This window comes from Glycine soja, chromosome 3 (genome assembly GCF_004193775.1).
Source record: "Glycine soja cultivar W05 chromosome 3, ASM419377v2, whole genome shotgun sequence".
In the NCBI taxonomy this organism is placed as follows: Eukaryota; Viridiplantae; Streptophyta; class Magnoliopsida; order Fabales; family Fabaceae; genus Glycine; species Glycine soja.
In genome coordinates, this window is record NC_041004.1 from 41,510,362 (window position 1) to 41,531,959 (window position 21,598).

Consider the following 21,598-nt stretch of genomic DNA (forward strand, 5'->3'; position numbering starts at 1 on the left):
AATTGTGCTAAGTAATCTTGAGGTTTTATGAAATTATACAATTTTTATTATATTTTTTTAATCCTTAAACTAATTCCCTTAATTATTCGAAAAACATTGTTTCAACACTCTTTATGCATTACAATGAGTAAACTAAGTCACCAGCGGGTCAGCATTGCATGTGAAGTTAATTGTAAACAAGTCTACGACAACATGTCATCTCTGTGTTGCACCAACACATGGACTGATTTCATTATATCTTGTGTAAACAAAAATTGTATTTAGTTCATAACTCAAATCTAGAGTATTGTTCGCAAACACGCCAATTAATTTTTTAGCTAGAGGGTCTCAAATCTTTGCTAGTCTGCAAATTTTCTTAACGTTTCCAATTGTATTACTATACTTTTTTCTTGATGATATGAAATAATTATTTTGCAGTAAAAAAAAGTACTCCTTAATTATTTGTAAGACATTACACTTAAAGGAGAGTGTTGTAAATGTTAAAAAGAAAGGTTTTTTTTTTGTAAATTTAGAAAATCTTTAATGATAGTTAAAACAATTTATTCTTAATAAAATTATAAAAAACACATAACAAAGTCACTTACTACCTCTTTTTTTAATGTTGATGTCACCTTAGAATCCAATTTTCAGGAAATAACGGGTCCAATTTATCAAGTGGGCTATTTTTATTTTTTTTTGAAATTACTAATTGAGAGTGGATTTTAAATTATTATCTTTTGAGATAAGTTGTAACATTTGTTAATTTTGAGTTAAAAGTCGTAATATTAATTACAACTTATATTTGTTAATTGAAGTTGTAAATTTTTTTTATCACTTCAGTTATTTTTTTTAATTTATGATTTGTAGGTATTTTTTTATGTCTTTAAAGTAGTAGGTTTTTTTATTTTATTTTATGACTTTAAAAGATGAACTTTTTTTTCTTATGACTTCATGGTCATTATTTTTACTTTTTTTTTTATTTTTTTTAAATTGTAAATAATTTTTTTATTTAATTATTTAATAAAGAAATGTTCTTTTTACTTTTTATTTATTTAATATTTTGTATATATTTTTTATATGGTTTCATTTAATATTTAATATATCTTTAAATATTGTTTTATTTAATATATTTTGTATATTTTTTAATTGAATAATTTAATAAATAAATATTTTTTTACCTTTTTATTTTTATTTAATATTTTGCATATATTTTTTAAATGGTTTATTTAATATTTTATATATATTATTTTATTTAATATATTTTCTATATTGTTTTACTAGTATTAAAGATTTTTATTTGTTTTACAAATAAAAAAAACAAAGAAAAGACTTAAATTTAAAAAGACGACGTAGTAAGTGACTTTAAAAAGACTTAAATTTAAACAATTTAACAAGACTTTGTATGTGATTATCACCTTCTTAATGAAGTGTTTGTCTCTTCTTATGCGTGCAAAAGGTATTAGTAAACATGTTTAGTCGGCATTTAGTTACTGTTGGTACTACAACGACCGGCAACACTAACGAAGTGAGCGAGGGTAATTTGAACACACTGAAAAGGCGATGAATGTAATTTCACTTTTTCATTTTCCATTAGTCATAATCCACTACCACTACCACTCACAACCGCCGCTCAAATTCTGAAAACCAAGACCAAGACAGTGACAAGGCAAGTTCCATTCCGTTGCGCCGTGTTTTGTTTCTCTCTCGTTTCAGTTCTGTAGTACTGTAGTAGCACACAAAGAAAGAAGAATATCATGGGGATACTGCACGACGACGTAGTGATAATCAGAGAGCCAGAGAAAGAAGGTGAAGCAACCGTCATAACCGTCAATTGCCCCGACAAGACCGGTCTGGGTTGTGATTTGTGTCGCATCATTCTCTTCTTCGGTCTTAGCATTGTCCGAGGAGGTAAGCCGCCTTCCAATTTATCTTCACTTTCTTGTGTTACGTTTGCGAGATTGATTCGTTTTTTTTTTTTTTTTTAGTTTTATTAGAATGTTAGTTTTCTTAGGAGAGCATATCGAATCCACCATCTTTTTCTCTTTCCTTAATCATTCAACTCACCTTGTATCTCTACTGATTTGTTTGTTTGTTTGTTTGCAATGAAGACGTTTCCACCGACGGAAAATGGTGCTACATAGTATTCTGGGTGGTGGGGAAGCAAAGGATGAGGTGGAGTTTGTTGAAGAAGAGGCTAATTGAGGCGTGCCCTACTTGTTCTTCAGCTTCTGGAATTTCCTATTACCGTTCAGAATTGCAGCCTCCTAAACCACCAAATGTATTCCTTTTGACATTTTGTTGCCACGACCGTAAAGGCCTTTTACACGGTACTTGGTTGCTGTCTTGAACTTTCACTTGGAGATTTGGGGTTTCTACTTTTATGATTTGCTGTTACTTTTCATTTTTGTTGCTTTCCATCTATCTTGGTGTTGTTTTACTCAACCCTTGTTTTCCCAAATGTTGGGACTGGTAAACGGATCTTAGGGTTCTGTTTGTTGCTTGAGAAAATCATGCTAAAAGGAAAAATGAACTGATTGTTTTACAGTGACAATTGATGTCATAGTCTAAAACACTTTCCAATTGGATTCTTTGCCTGCCTTGGATTTTGCCATTTTTTCTAGTTATATTAACAAATTATCTGATGGAAGCCTTGTTGTGTATTATTCTTGACTTGACAAAATAACTGAAGGCTTTTATTATCGGGATTTGGGACAGATGTTACAGAGGTTCTTAGTGAGCTAGAGCTCATCATACACAAAGTGAAGGTGTCTACTACACCTGATGGCAAAGTGGTAGATCTGTTTTTCATCACGGATACAAGGTTGTACATTTCTATACATTCAATTTTTGGAACATACTAGTGTTGCAATTCGGTACTCTTATATTGTTAGTTCATTTCCATTTGAAAATTCTTTTTCTATTAACTAAGGCTATCTTTCGTTAGATGATGTTGAAATACATTTTATGAGAGTGGAGATTAATTTGTTGTTGTATAGTGTGCATTTGATTACAATTCCATATATTTTTACTGAACTAACTAACCTATTGCTTAATCTTATATGCATATGATCAGGGAACTTCTACATACAAAGAAGAGAAGAGATGACACAATCGAACAGTTGGCAGCTATTTTGGGGGATCCCTTAATTGCCATTGACATTGAGTTGGTTGGCCCAGAAACCGCTGCTTGTTCTCAAGCATCTTCATTCCTTCCAAGTGCAATTTCAGAAGATATGTTTGATTTGGAATTACCTGATTCAATACGAAGTGGGACTTCCACATCAGATTCGGTTTCTATTACGATGGACAATTCGCTGAGTCCTGCTCACACGCTTGTCCAAATTATATGTCAAGATCACAAAGGTCTTCTTTATGACATCATGAGAACTCTGAAGGACTACAATATTCAGGTATAGTAATTCAAGACCTGAATAGTACAATATTTTATAATCATGCTTTTAAACTGCTATGACTTGGATAGTGTTGTCAGCAGAAAGAATTGATAAGTGTATACACTTCTATTACATATTATATGTGATTTTTTTTTTGTATGTGAATACTGTGTTGTGAAATTTCATATTCCTTTCAACACGGGAAGTTCTGTTTATTGTGCCAAGTAACTTCACATTCCTTTCCACTTTTCTTGGTCATCTTATCAAGTATGCTAAAATTAGACCTAATTTGTCATTTAAACAGATTTCTTATGGGAGATTCTCACCAAAACCCAGAGGAAAATGTGAGCTTGACTTGTTCATAGTGCAAGCAGATGGGAAAAAGATAGTTGACCCCAGCAAGCAGAAGTCTTTGACATCACGCCTTAGGATGGAACTACTTCGTCCGCTCAGAATAACTGTTGTAAGCAGGGGTCCTGATACAGAGCTGCTGGTTGCAAACCCTGTGGAGTTGTCGGGCAAAGGACGACCTCTTGTTTTTTATGATATTACTCTTGCTCTCAAAATGCTTGGCCCTTGCATATTTTCGGTACTTTCTGATCACTATGTTACTTCCTACTGTTTATTTTCACACTTAATTTTTCTGTGAAGTCATAATCTCCCATAGGAGACTAGCTCAATATGAATTTTCATACTGTTCCCATTTCCCAATTTCTAGAATTATGTTCACAAAATTAGATAGGGGAAGAATGAAAAGAGAGGTAGACTGAGAATTACAGCATGCCAATTTTTTTTGTTTCAACAGGCTGAAGTTGGAAGACATGTGGTTGGAGACCGCGAGTGGGAAGTTTATAGAATCTTGCTTGATGAAGGGGAGGGTTTATCCATTCCAAGGAATAAGATTGAGAAAGGAGTTTGGAAGATGTTGATGGGTTGGGAGTGATCCATGGCTGGTGGCATTGTTCATCTTGGATGAACCTGTGCCCGTGTACAGATAACATGGTTATAATGTAGTTATGATATGTAACTTGTAATTATGAAATGTATATGGTGCAGATGTTGGTCTTTGCCACGCTATATTTTTCAGAGCTCTTGTAATTTTAACCTAGTATAGAAAGAAGGACTAGCAACTAGCAAGTACAGGAAAAAAAGGAGAAAGACTGGCAGATTATTTAGAGTATTTTATGAAAGAAAATGAATTATTGTAAAATGTTAATTTTCAGTTCTTTCATACTATATATAAACTTTTTATTGGTTGCATCCTACTTGAAAATGAAAAAGCATCATTACAAACTAACAGTGTAGAAGCAGTGACACGTTCAAAGGAATTCAAACAGGTTGACACGAGTTTGTCTGTGGATTTATGGAATGAAAGGCGCCATTTTTAGCATATAAATTTTGTTAGCTACAACCATTGAATCGGTTGGTTTCCTTAGTATTGTGCTTTTATTTCACCCAACTGCTCGTTGTTCCTTATGCTTCATTTTTTCTTATGTCATTTTCCTAAGATACAGTTTCTACAAGTAAGTTGCCCCCCTGTTGTGATATTTTATCTGGTATTTTAATTCTAATTGATACGTTATTTCAACTTAGAATGTCACCTACATGGATATCATCAAAGGGAGCACTATGTCACATCCACAGATGGCAAACCCTGATTCTGTCTAATTTGATTCATTAGTTTGTAGGCACATGTTCAACGGTCTTTGGCCATTTTTTGCCGCTGCATTTTTATTAGGACACGTTTCAATTATTGACATAGACATAGCTTGATAATTGATCAGTATCAAGGATATAGTGAAATATATGGGGATTCCATGGTCATTGCAAATGGAGAAACACTAGCACAAGTTTAATTTGTTGGCTGTCTCATCTTCTGATGCTAAAATAGAATATCTGTGATGTTAATCTCTTTTTTAAATTGTTTTCTCTTAACATGTTAACATCATGAAAAGACCCGATTTGTTGCTATGCCGTAAATATTCTTCACATTTTGTGTCACAAACTGATATTTTAAGATTTTGTTTGTTGTTATTCCCATTTGTCAGTATCGTATATAGACTCCGTGAGGAAGAAGATTCAAGGCATACTTGACAAAAAAAATGTTGCGTTATATTTTATCTTGTGCCACTTACAGTAGATAAGGTATTTGCTCTGGTTCTCTGTTTTTAATAAATAGAATATGGTGGTTGCCTTTCAGTTGTCCTTCTCGGTGTCGTTTTGAAATGGTGAGGGACTTAATGTAAAAAAATAGAGAAAGCATCGTTGGTGCACTGCCGGACAGTGTCTTAGATATTTTTGGGTTTTGAGTTAATATTTTTATTTTAGTGGAGCAGTTCATCTGTCAATGACAAGTGTTTTTTTTTAGTTTAAATTAGACTTATAGTCGTCGAATTTGTTGTGTTACTGCTTCGGTGCTTCCTTATTAGTTTTTTCTTATTTTTTAATTGATGTTTTAGAAGAAAAAAAAAATTCTATTTTATCTGTTATTTTAAAAGTTACAGATAATATTAATATTTATTTTTAATTATATTCTTATCTTTTAACTCTTAATTATTTTACACATTAATATAAAATTAGATAATAAATTATTGAAAAGTTTAAACGTAAAAAAGTTCCTAGGTGAACCTTTTTATTTATTCCTAAAACATTTATAATTTCATATGTTTCGAATATTTTATGGCACTGATGTCAACTAAAATTGGTAAATAAAAACATATACCAACTGAAAAAAGATATATTAAAAATAAAAGAATTCATATAAATAAGAATATTAACTATAATCCTTAATTTTTGTAATATTAATATTTTAAACTCTTAAAAAATGGAAGGAGTAATTTATTATAGATTTCTATCAGAAAAAAATAAGGAACTGATAGGTGGGTTCATTTGTAATTATCTAAATTGCAAAGCAAGGTTTTGCCATTTGTAACAAACCATTAAGTTTTGATTGCTGCTTTATCACCTATTATTATTAGTGGAGTTAAACTGAACTTAGCTGGTTGTAAGTTGTAACAGCTGAGAAATACCAGTACATATATTGCAGGAAATGGAAAGGAGAAAAGTTTTGAGAAATACCAGTATATATATATATATATATATATATATCGATCCTTAACATATAGTATTTTATTTCCGTATTAGGTTTTCTCTCAGAAGAATACGATCTAGCTTAAATTCGGAAGTTCCAATGCAATGATGTTTCGGGCGATACTCTCTCGAAATGTCAATGCTGTATACTATCTTTTCTTACCTCGTGGGTTTTTTAGTGGCATTGCAGTGAGTATTTGTCCTTTCGTTTTTATTCCTTTTGGACCACAATACGGAAATTTTGGAGTGCTACTCTCTTTGAAAAATTGAAGAGAAAGTGACTGATTAGGAGAATTTGGATGCAGAGTACAATGAACCAAAATAGCAAAAAGAAGAATATAATAGAGGAATAACAATTCCAGATTGACCATTAATAATGCAGCTGATTGTTATAGTTTCCAATATATTCCTAATTTGTGTAAGACGCCAGCAACCACACTCCAGAAAGTGATTTCTGCAAAGATGACATATAAGATGGTTCCCACCCTCTCTGAGTGCCAAACATTGACAAACACATGCTTCTTGATCCAGTGTACCTGGTTAATTTATTGTTTCACGTGCAACAATATTGGTTAGCTTCTTGTCCTAAATGGTAAAAAGGGGAGAGAGATCCAGAGGGATAAAAATTGTCAAATTATCATAATTAAAATAGGGACAAAACTTAGACAATATTTGTTAGGTTCTTTTGTTACTATTCACCTATCAAATTTAAGTTTTACCTTAGTAATGCTAACCTATAATACCAACTATAAACTATTATTATTTAGACTAGTTCAAAAATTGACATTTTGTGCCTTAATTATTGTTTTTTTTAGTTAAACGTGGTGGTAAATGACTGTCATGTTGAAAACTATTGTAAATTAATTACTTGTGATCGTGGGATGGTTTTTAAGAGTAGTTAATTGATAATTTAAAAATAATAAATGCGTACACGAAATTATAAATGAGGTAATTATCTATATTAATAATTGTAGATTAAGGAAAACTAATTGAAGAACACTAAAAATACTTAAAGAATTAAATTTAAATTTTTTTCTAATAATATCCATTAGCTAAGTAAAAAAAGGTTAAATTAATTAGTTTTTTTCAATAATTTATTATTTAAGTTTAGTTTGATCCTTTATTTTTTGGGTTCAATTTATTCATCTATTTTTTTAAAATAAATTTAATTTGATATTATTATCTAAATTAAATTTACAATGTTAGAAAATATGTATTTTTAGCATTTTAAAACTATTTAGTGACCGTTTTAAATCGTTGATATAATTTAAATAATATGATGAAATTGAATCGATTTAAAAAATTAGATAATTGAATTGAAAAAAAAAACTAAATGATCAAATTTAATTAAAAAATAAAATAGAAAAACAAACTAATTTAACCTACAATATAAATCAGAAATTGGCGATTCTTACTAGTGAGCTACGTGGATCTTCATAATACCATCCATTTACAAATGCTGCAAAGATGCCCTCCGCTGCCATCACAAACACTAGCATAGCATTCATTCCTATCCACTCCAAGAACAGGAATGGTGTGCGGAGCCCCCAAACATCGATCTGTTTAATTTTCAAGAGTGTAGATCAGAATCATCCAATGAGAGATAAAACCAAAAAGGGGGAAAAAATAAAAAATTATTAATACTAACTCAAAAGATTTTTTTTTTTCACTTGTACCTACCAGTATGTAGAACCCAGAGAAGACAATTCCAGCTGCCCCAGCTGTGAAACAAACATAGCTGAAGCTGTAGAGTTGCTTGTTAATTGGTAAAGCTGCGTAGTGTTCCATTAAAAAATTTGTTAAGATTCATCTTTGCATGCAAATTTTATGTTTCTTTATTAGATGGATATTTTATTTAAGGTGCATATCTCACTAGCTTACCATCTGTGAAGTGAAGGATGATGGCTATGATGAGTAACACAAACCCCATTGAGACCCATTGTTTTAGCCTCTCCGAATGACCCTGCCAAATTTTATACTTTTATAACTAAATTACATTTTTTTTTATAATAGATGTTAATAGGCATGCGTATAACACAGGTGAAGTTTTGTAACCTTGAAGTGAATCAGGACGTGCCCGTAATGGATGCCGATAGTGCCACTGAGGATTGCTGATATAGAACTGGTTTTAAAAAATTATTTGTTAAATACTTCTGATAGATAAATAGAGATTGCTTATTGATAAAGTAACCCAAATTTATATATAGGAAAAGAAAAAAGAAAAAAAAGCTCAATTTAAATAAAAATTTTAATCACTACTTATATAAGAAGAAAAAAAAACCAAACTCCTATAAATTACAATCAATTTGTGCAAATGATTTTTTTTATAGAAATTCTCACTAACTTCTCAAAAAAATTAAGTAACATAATTTGATTTTAATTTTGGAGAAAAAATATTATTATTTTTTTATTTCTTTTACGATAACTATTAAAAAAAACCATCAACATAAACCTCAACAAGCCTTCGGGTTCAAAAGGAGCAAGACACCAACTTGGGGCATCATCACGAAAAGGACCACTGCCTGGAGAACTGAATGTACACGCCTATAAACGTCATAGAAAAAAAATAGAAAAACAATAATTAGAATAATACCAAAATGGCAGTATTAGTTTGAAATAAAAATTAAGAAGTTTTTTTAAGGCAAATAAAAATTACGATGTACTTGGAAAGGTTTAATACTAGCAGCAAATAAGACTTCCACACAATGTGGACTAATTTCTCACTGCTAAGATCATATATGATAATACATCTTAGTTTTTATTTTTTTTATTATTTGAAATTTGATAAATAATTTTTTTTAATAATTTCTAATGTTTATGAAATGTTATTTAAAGTAACCCCTAACTTAATCTCTAACTTCTAATCTTTTATATTTTTTTTCTCACTTTTATTCTCGATATATTTATTCATTTTTTTGTCACATTTTTTTAAATAAATTATAATTTATTTAATTTTTTTATCATTTTACATTTTTAACTATTTTAACATCTAATTTTATTTTTAATGAACTAATTTTTTGCAGATAATTTTATTAAACATATCTTAAATTACATATTAGTCACCTTCAAGCGTCTCCAAACTGGTTGAGAATAAAGATGGTTGACCCCCCAAACCTGTCGGTCCACGTGCCCAACAGCATTACATGCTGGCCCTAGGTGTCCTCTCATCCCACATATGACCTAACAAATGGAAAAAAAAGCTTAATAGTGTCAAGTTAGAATTCTGAAGATAGAACAAATTAAGGTATGCACAACACAGTGATTAGAGAGAGAGAGAGAGTATGCACCGTGTATCTCTTTGGTTCATCGCCGTTAAAGTGATCCACGAAACTCCAATCTGGAACGTAGAGGCTGAAGGTTGTGATCATATAAATGAGAAATGCCACGAAGCCCCCAAACCTAAACCGCACGTGTACACATATATGTACTATTAATCAAAGCTAGTTCACAATGTTCATTAATCAATTTAAGTTGAATTCCTATTATAATCTGTCTTCAATTCTTTTTAATCCCTCTTGCAATTAATCAGCATACTTGAAGTTAAATATAATTTGTGTCGAATTTTCTCACCATTGCCATTTATAAGCAGCAAAAATGGATAGGTGTCCAGAAGCCAACGTAGTGGGTCTAAGCTTGGTGGTAAATGTTTCTATTAGAGCTACAACACAGTATACAAGAGCGATTCTCTGCACACAAAATATTCAGAAACGCGGTTAATTATTCAATAACTGCGTTGCAAATTGCAATGGGGTAATTTTTGCATTAGCCCCATGCATATTCATTTAATTTAATTTGAACCATACCTGGAGAATGCCACACCATCGTATAAATTTCATGTTAACTCCATATTCGAGATCATCAGGGGCATGAGAGTAACCCCCTATAGGATGTTATACAATCAAATTTATCAGTTTATAAGGATTTATTTACCTGTGTATCTGTGCAACAATTAATGCATGGGTTTTATTTTTTGATACATCAGAAAATGCAACAATGTGGATTTACCTTGCAAAATTATACCCCAGAAGAGAAGCTTCAATGTCCTAAGGATTATCTTCTTTACGGAATGCTTTATCTTTGAGATTCTCTGCATTATTATAATCAGTTTATCAATATATGAACGGAATTTTTTACACCACACATGCTAACTTAATTTTTATATACGCACGCAACAAAAATAACTTGAAAAAGAAACTAATAGAAAATAGAGAAGCATAACTTGCATATTAAATAATTCAGATGAAGCAGAGAATCTTATATTGAGAAACATTGTACGTGCTGAAATAAGCCAGTTATGATTAAGAAGCTAGATTGTGATCGTGTACATAATAATTAAAAAATAAACCTCTAATTAGAAAGTCCAGAGACCCAAAGGAATAAAACAAGTAGAGATTGCACAGAGAAGCCTTTTTTTTATATATGATAAAATAAAATAAATCCCTACCTTTAGTGCAAGGGCTATGGCAACCCCAACAATGAAAAGAAAGAAAGGCATAACGAAATCGGCCAAAGTACATCCATTCCAAGGGGAATGATCAATGCGTGGATAAGCTTCACCAGCATCGTCTACCAGAATCATCAACTACACATAAATGATCAAAAGAGAGAAAAAAAATTAAGAATGATTTATTCAGAATCATAAATAGGAATGGGAAATGTTCATATAATTCGTCACATTTAGGTTTATATATGCTATGCTTTACTGAATAAATTAGATTAAAATACTTTATAGAAACATATTCAATTAAAAAAGTTCTTTATATACTTTCTTTTATTAAAAAATGAAGCCTAATAAATTTTAGGCCCACTTAGTTAAATAGATACAAATAATATATTAATATTATTATATATTAAAACTTTTATTATTATGTTGAAAACTTTGATTATAAAGTAATCTTTAAATAAATTTTAAAGTCATAATGCTAATTTTAAAAAATAGTAGGTTGGGCCTTAAAATATCAAGTAAATAACTGAAACTTGTTCTTGAATTTGAGAGTACACTACATTTATTTAGAGTAAAACCTAACTTGGTTGGTTTATTTCTACCTTAGACTACAGTGAAAATATTTCATGTCTCTAGATTAAGCCTCTGCTTGATCATTAGGTATTAAAAATAATCAGCTTTTTTTTTACTGAAAATCGCATGATTCATTATATATTTGTGGCTACAATTTCCAATTAAATGCGATTAATTTTTCAAAACTAATTCTATAAAAGTTATTCTGTCCCACTTTATTATAATACATTGTAAACTAGTTCTTTACTATGCAGAATGTTTGCCAAAAGAAAAGGGTTTGGAGTACACTAATTACCACTATGGTGAGACCCCTAAATGCATCAAGGGTTGCAACCCTCTTTGTCTTCTGCTTAACCGGTGGTTGCTCCTGTTCAGCTATTTGCTGTACGGACTCACCCTCAGCCACAGGCTTAGCCATTGTGTCTTTGTCATGCTCAAAAATAGAACCTCCATTACTGGTTTTAATGGTTGCCCTCTTCTTCAAGTCATCCTTATTGCCATCACCATTCAATGCTGAATTGAGGCCTTCTTCCATTCTCTTAGGATCTTCATCCATTATTGCTGAATACTGAATATTCTACAAAGTTCAAATGTGTCCCTTGTCTTGTGTCTCTTTCTCTTGGGTGGAATAGAACAATTATAGGGAGAGTATGTTAGAGATATAATTAAAGAATTAATGTGACAGAGAGGTCCAAGTTAATGAAGTAGAAGGCCGGCGTGTTTTGGTCTCGTCATCAAGGTATGAAATATAGTAATAACTATGCTAGCTAGTAGCTACATTACAAATATAAGGAGACGGATGAAGGACTTTGGAGAGAAAGAAATGGAAGAGGTCCACGCTCTCTAATTTGTTAAATTAGTATAATCACAGGCTGGTCAGTGTTAATTAATTAGTCCAACCCTTTATTTTGTTTCTTCTGGTTGGTTGCTCCTCCATGGCTATGAACTTTTTGAGGACGTAGAATTGTTTTGTCTTTGTCTTTTGTACCTAAGATTCCTCCTCATCTTAAGGTTTGACCAAATTTTCAAAATGGAGAAATTCTGTTGTGTCTACAAATTAAACGATCCCTTTCCGATGTGTTTGGATAATGGTAATTGTCCGGCTAAATAAAGTAAAATAATAAACATAAATATATAAAAAAAGAAATTTTTAAGAAAGTAGTTAATTAATGTTTTTTTTGTCAATAAGCTTGAAAAAGATGATGTTATACCTTGAGTTATCTTCTAAGAATGTATTACACAAATAGAGAAATCAAATTATAGATTGACAATGTTTTACACAATTACACCTACAAGGACAGATTTAATAAATTTTTACTTATAGAAACTAAATTGAGACTGCATTCTGCAATACGTACAAAGACTAAGTTATATGTTAACAAGATTGTTTTTTTTATCTTTCTTCGTCACATTATTTTATCTTATACTTTTTTATATTTGTTTTTCTTTTTATTACAAAATAATTGTATATTTATTTCTTCAACTACCTCCTCTATATTACATGTAGCTTGGTTAAATATTTTGTGATTCCTATATTTCCACGTGGACCACACAATTGCACACCAAACAGCCCACGATGCTTCCGTAGCTTTCTTCCCTACAAGTCTTCCCAGAGTGTTGCAAAAAATGATCCTCATCATTGCAGTGTAAAACTCGTACTTCACCTAACCGCAAATAACAAATATTCCACAATTCATGTGTGAATGGGCACAAAAACATTAAGTGTTGAGAGGTTTCAACCTCATCATAACCAAAGCCACAATTTAAATCAGAGGAACTAGGTAGAATATTCCTCTTCAAGAGATTATGTTTTGTCTATATTCTATCTTGAAATAGCCTCCATATGAAACCTTTAACATTAGATGGCACCGGCAGCTAGCTTCCACAATTGTCTATACAATGCAGATTAATTTGGATAAATCACCAAAAGAGTGTAGCAATTCATAGACAATTGTTTAACTGTATATTGCCCCTCATCATGACACCATCTCCATCCATCTCTCTTTCCCATTGTCGGTTTTTTACCTTCCAAGTGTTGACAAAGATCTTGCACCGCTTCATGCTCCCAGACAAGAAGAAGCCTCCTCCATGTAAATTTCCATTTCCAGCCAGAATCACTCTATTCCCCTATATCAACTACATTGCTTTGTTTTTTATCCGATTAGTAAACAACCTATTTTTTTATATGATCTTGATCTCTTAATATATATTTTTTGTTAGAATTCACCCCTTAATTTTTCTAATTATATATGATCAAGTCATGCAATCAATTTCTTTCTACATAAAACTCTTTATTATGTAGCAATACAAGAGGCCAGTCTTCGGCCTTCGTGTAGAAAGGAATTGTATTACACCGATAAGTTCTTAATTAAGTCACTTGAGTTATTTTGTTCTTTAATTGGCTGACTTTTCTTCCCGTGAATGGCATGGATGCTCAAGACACAAGTGTAAATATTATTGTTAACGTGATGAGACATTTAGTCCCTCATGTTCTTCAGATTAAATTCAGAGCGCGCTTCAATATAGTATTGGAAGAATATATATTTTGCTTCCATAAAATTAATTGTTCCACTTATTCTTCGCCAATTTGATAATCCCGGTCTTAATTAATATTCCTTGTTTCTCAGTTGCTGACTGGGGACAATTACATTTCTTGGAATCGAGCCAATTAGTGAACCGTACTTAGTGTAACAAGGACTATATGGTCACCAATTCCCATATATCATCATCTTTAGATTTGAAAATTGCAATTTTTTGTAGCAATGATTCCAGCAGCACAAGTGGCAGTGGTGGAATATATAAAACAAATTGTGTGATCAGTGATTGGTGTCGATCCGTCTTCAACATGTGGTCAAGGGATCAAAGGAAACAAAAACAAGTGTGGTACTGGCGGTGATAATGATCAACATTAGGGTGTGATAACGATCACTCATTTCTCAGCTAATTGAGCTAAATGATGGTCATCTCTCAGTTTACCAGTGCCACTGGTCTTCCGATATTGGCTGTGTGAGGAGTACGCTTACAGTGCGCTTGTCACTTCCTCCATTAATATTATATCCTCATCGTGCTTAATTAGCACACCATTGTTATAAAACTCTTTCTTTTCCCTTGGAAAATCTTTTCCACAAGACTATCATCAGGAGATCGATGTTTTTCCTTCTTTTTCTTGTATATTAAGCCATGTATAATAACAGAATTCATTTGAAAAAAATGAATAAGAAGTGTTGAATTGGAAATTACCAGCCACCACAGCCCAAGGATAAAGAAAAACGGTTTCAACATAAAAACAATAAAAATGAGAGCAAACATATAATAACGGTTTCGAAATTGTAACCAAACATCACCTATTGATTCTATTCCCGATTCATAACTAGAAAGTTTCTCTGATCCCTTGCTAATTGGAACTAAAATTCTAGAAATTAGAAATGTCAAAATAGGAATAAAACTTGATATTATTAGAAATACGTCTTTATTTCCACTAGTCAGACCATAATGATTTATATTCCTCTGCAACTGCTTCTTTTTCCACTCAAACAATTTTCAGCAGTCACACTCTCTATTTTCTCCATATAGTCAAACCCAATTACTATACGTGATTCTGCACCATTTATATCCACATAAAAAAGTGTAATTGATCCAAAAACACAACACCACTGCAAAATGAAGACCTTGATCTACAATGTTCTCACGGGGCGTTGGTTCATGCTCTTTGCATCATTACTCATCATGGCTGCAGCAGGAGCAGCCTACATGTTCGGCATGTACTCTAACGAGGTCAAAACCTCCTTAGGATATGACCAAACCACTCTCAACTTGCTAAGCTTCTTCAAAGATGTTAGTGCCACCGTTGGAATCATCATGAACTTCTTTGGTTACTTCATAATATTTCTTGCTGTCACTGGCCGCATTGCCAAACCCCAAGCGTGGAAAATGTGTCTCTACATTTGCATTGGCTTAAATTCTCAAACTTTCACCAACATGGGTGGTACTGTCACGTGTGTGAAAAACTTCCCTGGAAGCCGTGGCAATGTTTTAGGCTTACTCAAAGGTTACGTTGGTTCAAGTAGTGCCATCGTTGCACAGCTCTACCATGCTTTCTATGGTGATCATAACCCTCAGGCTGTTATTTTACTCATTGCTTGGCTTCCTGCTGCTGTTTCCTTCCTTTTCCTTCCAACAATTCGGATATTCAACAGCGTTCACCATCCCAACGAGAACAAAGTTTTCTACCACCTTCTTTATATTTCACTCGCCCTTGCCGGGTTTCTCATGGTTCTTATAATCATGCAAAACAAGCTCAGTTTCACAAGACCAGAATACGTAACCGTTGGTGTTGTGGTTTTTATCTTTCTCCTTCTCCCACTTGTTGAGGTGTTTTTAGAGAAGAAATAAACCAAATGAAAGCCAAAACGCAAGGTTTGATCGATTCAGTAAAAGTAGTCACTGAAGTTATTATTCCACCTCCAAACGTGGTGGTGCAAGAAGTACCATCAACTACCACAAGCTCGCATAAAAGTTCTTGTTTGGGTACGTAACGTATTCAAACCCCCCCAAAAGAGGAGAAGACTACACCATTTTGCAAGTACTTTTCAGTATTGACATGCTGATTCTGTTCATTGCAACAACATTTTTTGCTGGCGGAGCATTAATAGTGAATGGTGTTAGCCATGGTTTTTAAATTGTGTGGTTGTGATATTGCAAAAAACTGTAACAAATATGGTCAATGAAACTACAATTGGGGTCGTGGAGTTCCCAAAAGCCTTGACGTTGAAATTGTGGCTGTGGATTGTTTTTTATTGACTTGGTTTCCCACATAAATTAACGGTCAAACTTAACATTTGTAGTAAAAGTTAAGATTATCATGTTCATGGTTCCCACAACTAGATTTTCCTAAAAACCATACATTCTAAAATGGTTTTTTTTTTTTTTTTGCATAAAACCATATTAGAATTATCATGTTTTTAGTATTTTTTAAATAATACATAAAAGAATCTAAGACGATTTTAAAAAATCAATATAAACACTCATATTCAAATGGTTTCAAAACAATTGTGAAAAGTAAATATTTTTAGCATGATAGATTTAAAATGATTTTTAAACTGTTTTAAAAAATGCCTAATAACCAACTTTGAAGCTTAGTAAAACGTCGTTTAAAATATTCATAAACGCAGATACACTTGCTCAAGAAAGTCTTATCTTATCTGAGTTATACTCAAATAGCGCGCTTTCTTCAACATGCATTATCTTATTTATGTATTCAAATTAAGCTTTCCTAAACAAACGTTATATGAGTTATGCATTCAGATATGTTGCTTTGTCAAACATTATTTCGTTCAGATGGGTCTTTGGAAGTAGGTATTATTATTCAATCACTGAATTCTAATATTAATTAACTTTCGACAAGTGGTCTCAATAATTTAAGAAGGGATGAATTAAGTTTTAAAATTTTTTTCACTCCTTTTAAATGATATATGATAGGCTCAGAATACATAAGAAGAAATAATTAATTTAATAATATTTTTTTAAATGCGCAAGATAAAGTAAACTACAATAAAATAATTGAGATAAGAGAAGAAAGAAATACAAACTCAACTCGATTTATATTGGTTCGGTCACTTTCTGTGTCTACGTTTAGTCCTCAATCACTTAAGTTTTTTTATTATCTCTGCCCGTCTTTGAACACACCTTGTGATCCCTCACCCTTGTGTTCAAGAATTTCACAAGTCAAGAGATAAACACTATTATAATTGAGTTTATGAGATGTACAGATTGATTTCTCTCAATACATTTGTAAGTGTTTGACAAATAGTTGTTTAGAGAGTATTTGACAATTAAGTTCTCTTAGAATATCTCTATTACTTTTCGAAGTCAGACACACACACACACACATATATATATATATATATATAGGTCAATTGTGTCTTTTCAACATTGTTTGAAGAGATGTGTCTTTTTAAAAAAAAATTCCTAAAGTTTTTTCATATTGATAATGGATTACATAATTATATTTCTGAAGAGTCATGACTTTTCAAAGCCTTTTTGAAATCTCTTCACTCGTAATCGATTACACAAATCAAAATTCATATAGTTTTGTGTTGTTAGTCAAAAATATCTTCACAAACTCTTTGATAATTGATTACACAGTCTGCTAATCAATTACCAGTTCAAAAATATGATTTAGTCTTTGATAAGAGAGTGTTTGATACTAAAGATGTTGAGGTCAAACTAAAACAATCAAATTGAGATTCTTTAAGCAAATATATTAAGTTCTTATCTTAAATTTACTTGATCTTGTTCTTGTAACTTGATTCAACTTATGCTTATCAAATAACATTTTTGATATCATCATAACCTGCATGATATTCATTCAAAAACCTTAGATATGGCCTTTGCTTGTAATGAACTCATGGTACCACTGGTACCTTTAATCTATTCAATTTTTTGCCGATTTAAAAAAAAAAAGTTTTGTCAAACATTATATCTCATTCATAATTCTTAATTAGATGCCACTTAGAAGTATTATGTAAGTAAAAAAAATGAATAACTTTAAAAACCTGTTGTTACCCGGTGATCAAATTGATGTTTCATTTGTGTACCATTTCAATTTCATTCACGACTTCATCCTAGAATTCGCATGAAGATATAAAATTGGCTCCATGATTAAGAAAAAATAATAAAAAAATATCACAAATTCAATTATTTTATTTTGTTAACAAAAATTAATAAACTAATAATTAATATTTATTAATAAAAAATCTTAAAACTCACCTTAAACCAAATAATATTTTTTTTAAAAAAAATACGCTTTTTAGGAATTATAAGGAGAACATGACAGCTGAAATAAGTGAGTCTCACATGGGGCTTGACTTGCATTGGCCTACCAAAAACAAATTGTCTCACTATTTTGCTACGCGGTGCAGCATTAGACAGGATCCGAATTTAGGTATTGTTACAAATGAGGTTCATCGAAACCCATGTTCTATTTTCCTCCTTTTGGGTAGTGGAGCGGGTGGAGTTAATTTGAAGAATCCCACGTGTAGGTGTACAAACGAATTAAGAAAAACAGAAAAGAAATAAAAAATATAATCATTAACGTGACGAAATATAAAGAAAATCCGAAATGTAGAAAAGAATAAGATGAATATGTATAAGTTGTAGGATAGACTAAACAAATCAAGAGATTTGAAGCTAGCTAGGATCAGATGTCGAGTAATTACAAGAGGTGATTAATCATTTGAGTCACTTTATTTTGTCCCGAAGTCAAGATATAATCTTATATACAGTTTAAAAAGTTAATTTGGACACACGTTAATTCAATAATTTAAATTCTGTCTTACCAAAACTTAAAATTATTAGTGGACACATAACTCGGGTTCCTTCATAGTACATGTAACCCTGACGCTCAAGGGTGGCTGTGGCGAAATCTAAAGCTTTGGATTTGGCATTTTTCTTCATATGAAAAGTGATGGTCACATTCATATCCAGTAGTTTCCCATTGATTCCCGGCTCTTCTCCGATAGTGGCTAGTTAGGACCACCACTTAGAGTGCTAGTCACTTTCTCAATTCATATAATTGCACTTACCACAAAATTATTATGATACACCTTTTTTTTTCTCCCTAAATTTCCTAAGAAAATCCTTCCCCTGATACCACCGGCGTCAAACCATAATCATTTATTCCGTGTGCAACATTTTTCTCCTCACATGTAGGGAAATCATCTTCACACCCTATATATATATATATATATATATATATATATATATATATATATATATATATATATATCCATATAAATTCACCCGTATATCAGAAATTAGAGGATGTGGTTCCCATTTTGATACATTATTAACTTCATAAATTATAAATAATACGATTATGTATCATAGGGTTTCCCGAAACCAACAGTAATAATTTCTCTCTGTATATATACATGGTTCTAAATAGCCTCATCACTTCAGCACCCTTTATCCACACAACAACAAAAAAAGTGTTTGGTTCCAAAATACAACAAGAGTGCAAAATGGTGGTGGCAGACTTCACTAGTGGTGGTTTGAGGGGAATGAAGGCCCTCAGCTACCATGTTCTCACGGGGCGTTGGTTCATGCTATTTGCATCTTTACTCATCATGTCCGTTGCAGGAGCAACCTACATGTTTGGAATATACTCTAACGAGGTCAAAACCTCATTAGGGTACGACCAATCCACTCTCAACTTGCTAAGCTTCTTCAAAGACCTAGGTGCCAACGTTGGAGTCATATCCGGGTTGGTCAACGAGGTAACACCACCTTTCGTGGTGCTCTCAATTGGGGTCATCATGAACTTCTTTGGCTACTTCATGATATTTCTTGCTGTCTCTGGCCGCATTGACAAACCCCAAGTTTGGCAAATGTGTCTCTACATTTGCATTGGTGCAAATTCTCAAACTTTTGCCAATACTGGTGCTTTAGTCACGTGTGTGAAAAACTTCCCTGGAAGCCGTGGCAGTATCTTAGGCATACTCAAAGGCTACGTTGGTCTAAGTGGTGCCATCATCACACAACTCTACCATGCTTTCTATGGTGATCATGACTCTCAAGCTCTTATTTTACTCATTGCGTGGCTCCCTGCTGCTGTTTCCTTCCTTTTTCTTCCAACAATTCGGTTAATGAACACAGTGCACCACCAACCCAAGGAGGACAACAGAGTTTTCTACCACCTTCTATATATTTCACTTGGCCTTGCTGCTTTTCTCATGGTTCTGATCGTTGTACAAAACAAGCTTAGTTTTTCAAGGATTGAATACATAGTAGATGGCCTTGTGGTTTTCTCCTTTCTTCTTCTACCACTTGCTGTGGTGTTTAGAGAGGAGATAAACCAATTGAAAGCCAAAACGCAAGGTTTAACTGATTCACCACCTCAGTTGAAAGTAGTCACTGAAGCTATTCCATCTTCAAACGTGGTGGAGCAAGAAGTAGTACCAGCAGCTACTACAAGTTCCCACGAGAAAAGTTCTTGTTTAAGGAACATATTCAACCCTCCAAAGAGGGGAGAAGACTACACCATTTTGCAAGCTTTATTTAGTATTGATATGCTGATTTTGTTCATTGCAACAACCTTTGGTGCTGGAGGAACATTAACAGCCATAGACAACCTGGGACAGATTGGACACTCATTAGGATACCCGAACAAAAGCACTACAACATTTGTTTCCTTAGTGAGCATATGGAACTACTTGGGACGAGTAGCTTCAGGTTATGCCTCTGAGATCTTCTTGACCAAATACAAAGTCCCTCGCCCCTACATGCTCACTCTAGTTTTGCTTCTCTCTTGTGTTGGCCATGTTCTGATAGCCCTTGGTGTTCCAAACTCTCTCTACTTAGCTTCTGTGGTCATAGGGTTTTGTTTTGGAGCTCAATGGCCACTAATGTTTGCAATCATATCAGAAGTATTTGGCCTCAAATACTACTCCACGTTGTACAACTTTGGAGCTGCTGCAAGCCCTCTTGGGTCTTACATTCTGAACGTGAAAGTGGCTGGTGTTTTGTATGATAAAGAGGCTTTGAAACTATTGAAGGCCAAAGGACTCACGAGACAAGAAGGAAAGGACTTAACATGTGTGGGAGTGCAATGCTACAAAATGGCTTTTATCATAATCACGGCTTCAACGTTGGTTGGTTGTTTTGCTTCGATCATTTTGGCGCTGAGGACTAGAAAGTTTTACAAAGGGGATATCTATAGAAAGTTTAGAACGGAAGATGAAACAATAGAGAATGAGATAGAGATTACCAAGGCTTGTAATTAATTAATTAATTAATGTTCTGTTAATTGAAACAGAAAGACGCGTAACCTTGAGCAGCACCAGGGCTAGTACTCCACCACCACAAGCAGCTCGGAGGAACACGACAAAAACTATAGACAATGAAGTGTGCTTAAGTTTTAGGCTTTTAGCTACAAGTAATACCTGGCTTTTTCTTGTAAATTGATTATGTATAATTAGTAAATGGGGAATGAATGGTAAGACGTGCTGTTGGAGCATTTTTATATCTAAGGAAAGAATTGTATATTTTTCTCTCACTTCAAATATATGTTTGTGTTTGTAAAGGGGAAGCTATTGTATGCTACACGATAATTACATCTTTA

General features: G+C 32.7%; 3 protein-coding genes and 1 pseudogene across 3 annotated transcripts; 3 read left to right on the top strand and 1 right to left on the bottom strand.

Annotated features, from left to right (window-relative positions):
• Positions 1 to 1,495: 1,495 nt before the first annotated feature.
• Positions 1,496 to 4,631, top strand: LOC114407113 (ACT domain-containing protein ACR10-like). The gene is made up of 6 exons (XM_028370088.1): positions 1,496 to 1,887; positions 2,088 to 2,306; positions 2,695 to 2,800; positions 3,053 to 3,389; positions 3,676 to 3,960; positions 4,177 to 4,631. Exons 1-6 carry the CDS (start codon positions 1,734 to 1,736, stop codon positions 4,312 to 4,314), a joined length of 1,239 nt encoding a protein of 412 aa, XP_028225889.1. The 5' UTR covers positions 1,496 to 1,733; the 3' UTR covers positions 4,315 to 4,631.
• Positions 4,632 to 6,485: 1,854 nt separating this feature from the next.
• LOC114405546 (heparan-alpha-glucosaminide N-acetyltransferase-like) lies at positions 6,486 to 12,111 on the bottom strand. Its single transcript, XM_028368025.1, has 13 exons — positions 11,774 to 12,111; positions 10,906 to 11,043; positions 10,467 to 10,548; positions 10,265 to 10,341; positions 10,032 to 10,147; positions 9,749 to 9,860; positions 9,525 to 9,641; positions 8,914 to 9,005; positions 8,517 to 8,583; positions 8,343 to 8,424; positions 8,142 to 8,233; positions 7,877 to 8,020; positions 6,486 to 6,997 (listed from the first exon to the last, which is right to left on the bottom strand). Exons 1-13 carry the CDS (start codon positions 12,032 to 12,034, stop codon positions 6,851 to 6,853), a joined length of 1,527 nt encoding a protein of 508 aa, XP_028223826.1. The 5' UTR covers positions 12,035 to 12,111; the 3' UTR covers positions 6,486 to 6,850.
• Positions 12,112 to 15,138: 3,027 nt separating this feature from the next.
• On the top strand, positions 15,139 to 16,156 carry LOC114405285 (annotated as a pseudogene).
• Positions 16,157 to 19,347: 3,191 nt separating this feature from the next.
• LOC114407114 lies at positions 19,348 to 21,598 on the top strand. The gene has a single exon (XM_028370089.1). It carries the CDS (start codon positions 19,410 to 19,412, stop codon positions 21,258 to 21,260), a length of 1,851 nt encoding a protein of 616 aa, XP_028225890.1. The 5' UTR covers positions 19,348 to 19,409; the 3' UTR covers positions 21,261 to 21,598.